This window comes from Ixodes scapularis, unplaced genomic scaffold, assembly GCF_016920785.2.
Source record: "Ixodes scapularis isolate PalLabHiFi unplaced genomic scaffold, ASM1692078v2 PGA_scaffold1__304_contigs__length_218370807, whole genome shotgun sequence".
NCBI lineage: Eukaryota > Metazoa > Arthropoda > Arachnida > Ixodida > Ixodidae > Ixodes > Ixodes scapularis.
Window position 1 is genome coordinate 53,816,141 of NW_024609846.1, and position 10,138 is coordinate 53,826,278.

Below are 10,138 nucleotides of genomic sequence, written 5' to 3' on the forward strand. Positions count from 1 at the left end.
CTTTTTTTTTTTTCAAAAGGATCGCGATTGGTCCACGGAATCGTGACGTCATGAAAACGATTGGCTGGCGTTTCTCGGCGTAGGATTACATTTTCCTCTGAGAGGCATTTCCGGTTTTTTCTTAGCTAGCAACCGACTATAGGGACTCCGACCGGGATCAAGAATTAAGTTTCAAAACTGGGGGCCTAATCCTCTCTAACCTATTGCCCCTTTATGTTTTAATGAAGCGTATTGTTACTATAAGCTCGAGTGCACACGTTCATGTGTATGATTCTGAAGATGAGAAGCCGTTGACCCCCGGCCGTCAGACGACAGTCTGCATACAGATTCGAACGCGATTCACTGCGAGATCAGTATTTTGAATGCCGCAATGAGTTCAACGAGTTTAAGGTGAAACCTTGGCTTGAGGCATTCAAACCACGGATATTGCGGTGACTTGTGTTTGCAAACTGTGGTTTGTATGATGTATATGAGGAGTGTGGCCCAGGCTTTGGACGTTGACCGTCAGTCGTTAACTGAAGCGTCTCATGTTTCCACAATCTAAATGTAGGCGCCACGGTAACAACTGTTATTCTTGGTGTGTATTTTTTCGCTTGTCGTATAGATATCGAACACTGTGAATGCAAAACTTGCGATTTTGATTCTCTATAAAAAATATAAACACTCGCATACGCAGCATGGGTTTTATCATTAAGCACCTGACGTTATTCGTGATTGTCTGATCAATATTTCGATTGTTCCGTAAAGAGAAGTATAAGATAATAAAACGCTGTACATGCAAGCATATATCTCATGTGTTATTGTCGATGTAGCCGTGGGTGTGCTGATAAAACGCATGCCTATCTGCGCATATGAAGATCACGCACTTATGGCAAAAAAACATCTGGCGATTGATTACCTGCGATTTCTTAACATCAGGTTTATATAAATAGGAGTACCGCAGGGATCAAACGTCAGCTTGCAAGATCGCAGACATGAGAGCAGCACTTTCAATCCTCCTCTTGGTCGCCGTCTGTCTCGTCCTTGTCGATTCGGGTAAGTGTTGGGGCATATCCTTAATACCGGCTGCTTAGTTGAGGAACTGGCACACTGTTGATGCGGAGGAATTGATTGATTCATCTTCACTAAAGAAAGCTATTTATTTAAATAAAAGTTTTTTATGCGCTTTTAAAACACCAATTGCGAGAAAAAAAATATTTTTTAGAACGATTAATGCGGACGCGCTTTCACGTGATAGTGTCACAGATTTGAAAAGAAGTACGAGGAGATTACATAACATTCTGGTAATATAATTTATTGTGTGGACAGTAAAGCAAAATCGGGTTACTTAACTTGATAACTAACCCGAACGCGTTTTATTTTATTTTAGTTTAGATATATTATTAAAAGCCTTTTTCAGAAGCTAATTGAGTATTTTTAAAGTGACCTTGTTTCAAACGTATAGATCTTTCCGAAAATTGCCTTCCTTCGTGCTGCCATCTTTGTCTGCTGGGCTGTGAAACTCCTTCTGAGCACACGCTGTTACTCTGCTGTGCTTTATATCAGACGCTGCGCGTGCGTCCACAGCTCAGTGACTCAGCACTTTTTGCCCGGGTGATAAGAAATGCAAAGGTCTATACAATCTCGTGTTATTTATACCTTTTTGCACGCGCTCGCTGAATACGTACCGCATCTAAATTCCCTGCTTCTGAAAACCTCTAAATTTCAAAGAAGTTCCCGCTATGGTCCCTGACAGTTTGAGAAATGCCGGGCGTTGCTGAGAAACTAAATGCCGTTCTGCAGTCAATGGGATTGAGGCACTAGCTGATAACAACGCCACAGAAAGAATACCGAAGCAACGGCTGCCAACAAATAAGCCACTCCCCGCGTTTTGTTTTTCTTTTTTTAAAGCTGTCAGACTGAAACAAGAAAAGGTGACCGCTTGATAGCACAGAATAACCATCAGTGCAAACGATTCGGGGGTGCGCACTTGTATGGCTATTGGCGACGTGCGCGATCGAAAGCGTCGGTCTGGTCGGCCTTCCGCGATTGGCCGAACGCTGACTATGACGTCAGAAAAGGATTTATCATCGACGGAAATAAGGGGAATGAAAGGACTTTTATTTTGACGGTGTTGGCAGTGTTCCTTTGAGAGCGCAGTGATTTCAAGCTTCCACCATGCTATTTACAAACACCGTCGAACGTGTTGTTTGCAAGGTAATGACGTCACAAGGGGGAACCGTAGGAGGGCGCCACTAAAACATCTCGCCGCTAATAAAAATATGATGCGTATGTACTAAAACGTATGTTATTCGCATGTTTCCTATATGTTATAAAGCTAATAGAAAGAGGGACCACGCGAAATGTAATCTATACATGCCTTGCGCGTGACGTCAAAAGACAATGTAGCAACCGGAGTCGCTCCGTGCGATGCTCCTGTGCCCGTACGTTTTGGAGCAAATATTTGGCACCATCGAATTTGTTCTTCTCGTCAAGGTTTGTCGAGAAAAGCAAATTTGATGGTGCGCGAAATGTACGCTGCAGAAGGTACAAACACAGGAGCATGGTAGGGAGCAATGGCAGCTTATGTGAGGTCAATGCAAGCCGTGCATATTTTTTTCCTCTTCTCGCGAACCAGTCCGCCATAACCCTGGTATCCACAGAGCGTAATTACTTACCTTATATTTCTCTCATCGTATCATCGTAATCGTGAGCTGTACTTCCACGACACTTTTTGCGCAGTCGAAAGTCGCCATATATTTGCCTTGCGCTGGACATAATTTATCTTATTATTTCAGGTCATGTGGTTGAGAAGAAAACCATATTTTTCCGATACTAAAATATAACAGAACAAATAGTGAACGATGGATATGAAATATTCATCACTGATAAAGTTGTGAAACATAAATCGGAGAAAACAGCAAATCTGGGCTATATATATTAATTCCGATAAATAACACCAATATGGTAACATGACTGAACTGAAACCTCACATGCCCCGCTCCTGTTTTGTTCGCACGTGAAACGATTGTTATGAATGCAGTCACTATTTTACCGCAGAAGTAGAATTAAACTCTATAATATCTGCGGTGATGCAAGCATATTTATATTGATTGCAGCTTACGGACGTCGACGACCCCCTGCTGAAGAAGAGAGCAAAGAGAAATGCGAAAGGGCCTTCCCTCGGCGGGAGGTAAGATCCCCTTGTTATATTTCCTAAGCCGTTGACCTACGACTTAGATGCAGTAGGTCCATGCTTGATTTACGTTTCTGGTTAACTGTCCAGAAGTGAAGGAGGGCAACACGATGAATATGGCTTACTTGTATAATAATGGTAAAAAATGTTCTTTGACCGATTCAATGTTTTGTTTGGGACCATCTTATGAAATATATTTGCAAATACAAAAAAAAAAGTTAATTCCTGAAATCTCAGTTTGCGAACGCATGATAGAATAATGCGCAGAGGGCTTGAAAATGCGAAGACATTTATTACAATAAAATCCCTTTTGTCAATTGACTTTGACAATATTTACTTAATGACTAGAGTGCGCAGTTGATCGCCAAGGTTATATGTTTAGAAGTGTTCTGTGTAGTGAGTAATCTAAAGTTCCTTCAGTTACCAGGTTATATTCGCCAATATGGGTTTTGCGTATCAATAGTGGTAGACGGACCAGTTGGTACGTCGATCCTTTTGACAAGAGCGCGCCCCACAAGACAGGGACAGAGAGTAAGAGACACAATACAAGCGCTACTTTCGACAGACTGTTTACTAAAGGAACACAAACCTTTTACACACCGAATCGGGCTTCTGAAGATCTCGTAGAAAATTGAGACCTCGTGCTCCAAAATTAGGTTGAAATGTTGTCCTATACTTTGCTTGTAACTCAATAGAGGTATGCACTTCTAAATCTATTGAGTTTTCTGGAAAAATTAATAAGAAAGAGTAAAGTTTATTGTGTTTTGAATTGCTTCTCTTAAACCAATAGGTACTTTGAATGTGTCGCCAACTTGAACATATGCATTTGCCTTGTGTGCTTCACAGAATCGACTACGCTGTAAGTACATCTGCAAAGGATGGCCTTTCCGCCGGGCTAATGAAGACGACGGTACAGTTTGCAATGTAAGTGCATATCGAAAAGAATATTATTTCAATATTTTCGTTTACCCCAAGCGTTGAAAGGAAAATATTGCCGCCCTCTCAGTTTGCGGTTAGGGTCCTTGTGTTCTAAGTGTCTGTCAGCGAAGCGTGCATTCTTCGTGATTTTTCTTAACCTATCGTTGTAACGCAAAAAAAAAAAAAATCTTAAATAAGTGGCGTTCTTTTTTTTTTCTTACATGGGAATTGATAATGCCTGGTGACACTAGTTGAATTTCATTGAAGGTGAAAAAAGAGACCAATGTTTTTGTTGACACGAACTGGTTTCGCAAAGAAAGGTGCATTTTCCAGGACCCACTTTATCTGACTGCCTATTTTAATTTTCTGCCTATTTTAATTTTCACTGGACGGTCCCACCGCTTCATAAAAAATAACAAAAAGTATACATATAATAAAAAAAAAGAGTGATAAACAAGGTAGTAGGAAAAAAAAGGAACCAGCCATCTTCGAACCCCTCAAGCGTCACAATAGGCCGCCGACGTCGTCAGGTTGGCAGGCAGTGCTAGCCTACTTCGATGTGCTGTCAACAGATGGCGCAACGCGACAAATGCGAGACTGCAGACCGCTTGCGCCTCGTCTTACTATCTCCGTACAACGTTGGGCCATCACGGCACGTATAAATGCAATGCGTAGGGTGCTCTCGGAAAGAAACCTTGAATACGACAGCAACCAAGTCGAAACACTAAAAAATTGTGCATTAAAAACTCGCGTTGCGCTGAAGGAGGCTTAATAAAAACTTTTGGAAGATTGTCCGCTCAAACCAAGACCCGGCTCGGCCACGCCTGCGGGGAAGCACGGCGCGGATCTTCGGCGCTTGGCGGAGGTAGTCCACCGCCGATGCTTTGCCATACACGAAGTAGTTGAACGCGTTTAGGGATTTTGTAGGATTTAAGACGTATACAGGTAACGTGGGCGCACCTTCAGGACTACCTCTGGGCAGTCCTGAAAATGTGCCCATGGTACCTTCGCAAGATTTGTGATTTCCTTGTGGAACACGAGCTCTTTCTTTTCAACCAAGGGAACAGGAATGTATTTTAATCCCGTATAAGTACATTTCAGGAGGCACCGTTGTTAGTCCTCGGCGCTGAGACTTTTAAAGTACCAGATACTTACTGAGGGTTCTCCAAAACAAAAGAAAATAGCTAACCAGAAATAAATTACTTCCACGGGAAGTTCAGCCCTTATTTGATTTCTCTTTACCTCCGCACACCCTGTATAGGGACAAAGACAGCTATCCTTGGCGTTTACATACAATCCTTTCAATCGGAGCAGGGCGCCGACGTTTCCGAGCGCCCTCTTCACCTCTCAGTTTCTCTCCGTATAGACTATGCAGAGTAGAATGGCAGCGAGGGGCCTAACCATCGTAACCGAAGGGCTGCGTTTGTGACCATGAACTGGTTCGCCAAGGATGCCACATTGCAGCCAGGATAAATTTTGTTCCCAACTTTCGGTACATTTCTCCGCCCCGTACTGCGCATTGACATATAAAGGTCCAAACTGCCTTCTTGTATTTCGCAGGGGACTGTCAAATCTATTTCTTGTCGCGCTTTGTACCCTGGCTGTGGTGCTACCGGTCCGGCGAATAAATTCGACGGTGGATGAAAGTTAGCACAATATGGAGCCCACGAGCACCATACGGTGAAAAGTACAATGCCAGTTGTAGGAGATATCAATCACTATGGCCCGCCGTGGAGACACCAACGCGCGAGGCTGCCGCCATTCTTGGGCATGGGGCTATTAAAAAATTCCCTAGGATATTGTTTTTAATACTGCGATTTTTTCGAAAAAAAGCGCTTATGACGCTGAACTTTCCGAGCGAGTATCATCATCACTGATATTCCCGATGCCAATTAGGTCAAGAATAATTCACGTGTGGTGGCGTTATGCGTCTTCACGAAACGAATAAAAAAAAAAAAAGCCTAAATACAAAGGGAACCGACATTCTTATCATTTCAGCCCGCATTTTTTTAATTCATGGTTCCCTTCAGTATGAGGGCTTATATGTCAACACTTAGTTTTTTTCATTCTATGCCCTAGTGTTTTCTTAAAATGAATGTGCGTGTTCAACTTAAGGCCCATTAGTCATTCTCAGCAATACAAATAAACGTAGAACTCCCGTTACATCGAGTTCTCATGCCCGCGCAGCTGAGCGACAGGGCCAAACAGCTGTGAACTCATGTTAAATGTTCATCTTGAGCGATGCTTTGAATGTCGGAACTACGACCTTGACGCAGAAACGGAAAGGCGCCGAAGGCCGCTGCGTAAACGGAAGATGCGTCACCGATGAGAAAAAATGGAGAACAGAGCAGCCTGGAACAGAGTCAGCCTGGACTACGCCAGGGGCAAGATGGGAGACTTCGGAGCCAAGCGTGCCTTCGACCGGTGTTTAGGGCCTGAAACATCGAATTTCCCCTGTCGGATTCCAGCCATAGACGCGCGCCTGGAATGACGACTGCGCAAAGCGAAACAAACATGGATGAACGCGCTTTGGAAATAAAATACTTTCAATGATATTCCTAACAGCCAATTATCTAAAACCTAAAGGCAGCCAATTCAGAATTTTGTGGAATAAAACATTTTATGCTATATAATCTCTTCCTTTCTCGATTTATTTTCAGTGTTGTCTCACCCGCAGTCACTGGTGGTTTTGCTACAGTCCATTTAATCACTACTTGGACGGTGTCTGATCCGTTTTATTTGAATAATTTTTCGATAAGAATTGACAAAAAACGCCAGAACAATTGCAAAATAAATTTTAAAACTTGCTTTACTCCTGGCGCAATTAACAATATAACTATTTCAGCAATAAATCAAAACGACATCCCTAAAGCCTAAATTAAATAAGGTAACATGTCTGGTTTACCGGCACGGTACTTCTAAATTTCTGCGCGTAATTGTAAATGGGTTACACCAATTTAAAAAAAAAAACAACTAAAACAGTGGACGGGGAGAGACTGCCCCTCTCTTTCTAGTGGTCGTTTGTCCTAGTCATTCGTGCTTCTAGTATTTCACATTAAAGTACAAGACTCGTTCCAAGAGTAAGCGAGCTTTCTAAACCTAAAAGAAACTGATATGTTTAAGAATCAATCCGACTTCTCTATTCAAAGCAATTTCCTCTTCTACAACGTTGGGGCATTTATTTCAACTTGAGGAACAGGAAACATAATGCGGGGGCCAAATCTGGGTATTTAAGTGTCCCTCGGACTATACGGTCTGCAAGTTCGCCAGCTCTTTACGCACCTCGTGCGTTTGTTTACCCTCCGAACGCGTCCACCTGCTTTTGTTTTCCCTAACCTAAAGCGTGCTACGCTCTGCGCTTATTAAGAGAATACCGCTGGTGACAGGAATTATTTTTAAAATCTCAGGTAGTGCAGGGAAGCTGTATTCTCACTTCATCAGTTGCCGAAAAAATCCTTCGTTGAAAAAAAAAACCAAAAAAACAACAACAAAAAACAAAACAAAAAAACACGTTTGTCTTTTCATAAACTTATCTTTGGATTTTTTTTATAGCGTGGTAACAATATATGCATCTATACGTAGTTTCACCAGATAGAGAAGTGCTTGATGTTATACTGTTTATATTTATTTCTCCTGATTTTTTAAAACTTATTTATTTCTTTTCTTTTCACTATAATTTTTTTTCTGGAGAGAACGCACAAAAAAGACATGTTTATGTAAAGCGTTACATCCATGGAGTCCGAATATTAAAACAGAAAAAAGAAAACAGGGCAACCTGTAGTTGTCTGGAAATGTGGATTCTGGGAAGTCCCGTTTTACGTAAATTCATTTCCTCTCTCTCTCTAGCACTCTCTTCGCCAGCAGTCTTTTCCAACCTAGATATGTATAAAGTAGATATGTATCAAGTAATTATCGGTAACTTAGAGCTCAAAATATATAAGATGATTACACATTACACATTTTTAAAAAAGTAAGGAATTAATTACTAAGTTCTTCAAGATGGAACTGATTAGAAGTAGTTCCGTTAGATGTAACGCCTCACTTCCTTGCACGCTTTAGATATGACTTCCGTGGTATTTTTAGCCATCAGAAGATGCGCCCCCACTCCAAAAAAAAAAAAAAAATTACAGTAAAAGAAAACAAAAAACGCAACGAATCCCGATTTATTTTCATCACACAAAGTTTGTAGGAGTTGTGCAAGGTACTAGCTAAGTGCATTCATATCCGTTGAACAGATATTGTAATAAGCATTTTCTCTCAACTTTCATTAGAGGTAATACGCAATAAATTCCACATTGCACTTCGAGTAATGACAAGTACAGTGTGGATTTTGTACACAGTGAAACCAATTGTTGTGGTGCCGCGAGAGCAATGCGTCTATTGAAGGAGCGAAAAAACACAAAAATAAATCTTAAAAAAGAATCATGAAGGATAAAAGCAGGCAGATTCATAAGCAAAGCATAGCGTGAATTTAAAGATGCACTAAAGACGTTTCTGAGATCGTCCGTTCTAGAACTCATTTTACAGAATGTTCGCATTAAAAAAATCGGAAAATTATGCCGCCATGCCACGTCTGTTTCCCTACTAAAAATGTTATCGAAGCTCGTGCCCAGTCCCTTTCTGAGCGGAAGAATCTGGAGCAGACAATGCAGTGGAGGCACCGGCGGCGTGACGACGGGCGCGCGTCAGCCAATCGCAAGCCGCCTCTCTCGTAAAGGCGGCTTGCGATTGGCTGACGCGCGTCACGTCGTCACGCCGCCGGTGCCTCCGCTGAATTTTGTAATTTAGATGTTTCCGTTCAGAAAGGGACCGTGGCACAAACTTCTATCACATTTTTAGAAAGGAAGTAAACGTCGCACAAGCATACGTTTTGGATTTCTAGGATGCTTAGAGTCGGTAAAATAAGTAGTCAACAAGAACAGACGATCTCAAAAACGTCTTTAGTGCACCTTTAAGTCTTTTTAAGACACATCTAATGATGTTACATTTGATGTCGTTACTAGAAATCCTTGCTCACCAAAAGCATATGGAAGATGTATATGTGTATTCCCCGCTTCCTTATGAGGTGGGCCATAACAGGGCAGCTGCGTCGAACGTCCGCTAATACAGGGACAGATGGAAGTGGAGGTTATAAATTTGTCAGCAGTCAAGGCTATGATGAAACGATTGCGAGCAATGTCTCGCCATCCGAGGAAAGTACAAATAAAACAAGGGGGTGAATTGACGTACGTAAACAAAGGCATTTGAGGTTTCCGCTGACGGTTTTACATTTGTTTTCGTGTTCAGGAGGTTATGTACGCTACAGAACAAAGTTTGAATAAATAATGGCGGATAGAACAAAGGATTTAAGAAAGCCTTCAATCAAACCGAATGCCACATGTTTCAATACATTTACATTTCAATCTTATATCTGTGGAACACTATGATCGTCCTTATTATGATTTATCCTTAAAAATACAAATTGGTGTTTTGAGGGACTTAACATAATGGGAACATTTTCGTTTGTTCGGCAAAAAATTGTTGTTTTTGAACAGATGCAATGGTGCTGCTATGTTTTGTTTATACAAAGAACGTATTCTGCCCACAAAAATGCATTCATTGCCTGTGCTGAGAACTACCAAAAAAAAATTACGGAAGAAATATATCACTTCATATTTAGGCCCCTGGCATTACATAAAAATAGTAATGTACAAATTGAAAAATGCCAATGTTACACGATACCCATTTAAGCCTGAGAGGTCTTTAGTACCTGCCGGCGTCAGTCACTGGACAAGAGAAACGACGTTCGCCATTATAAAAACGAAGTGCGGCAAATGGGGAACATTGAGGAATAGTCCCAATTTGGCCTCTACAGAACATAAACAATCTCTCCAGCAACGAAGGCAATGATAAATGGGACAGGCCGCAGTGACCGAAGCCGCTATTCGGCAAAGGAAGGGTGTTGCACCTGTTGCTTAGAGGTTTTTGCCAGATTTCTTTAAGCTAATGTACTTCCTAATGAGCTCGATGTAGTCAGTGGAATGATTAAATAAGAACTGTTTCTGA

At 41.6% G+C, this 10,138-nt stretch overlaps 1 protein-coding gene across 1 annotated transcript; it reads left to right on the forward strand.

Moving 5' to 3' along the window:
- The first annotated feature begins 869 nt into the window (after window positions 1–869).
- LOC8032800 lies at window positions 870–6,726 on the forward strand. The gene is made up of 4 exons (XM_002400692.4): window positions 870–1,035; window positions 3,099–3,172; window positions 4,022–4,099; window positions 6,370–6,726. Exons 1-4 carry the CDS (start codon window positions 975–977, stop codon window positions 6,523–6,525), a joined length of 369 nt encoding a protein of 122 aa, XP_002400736.3. The 5' UTR covers window positions 870–974; the 3' UTR covers window positions 6,526–6,726.
- Window positions 6,727–10,138: the final 3,412 nt, after the last annotated feature.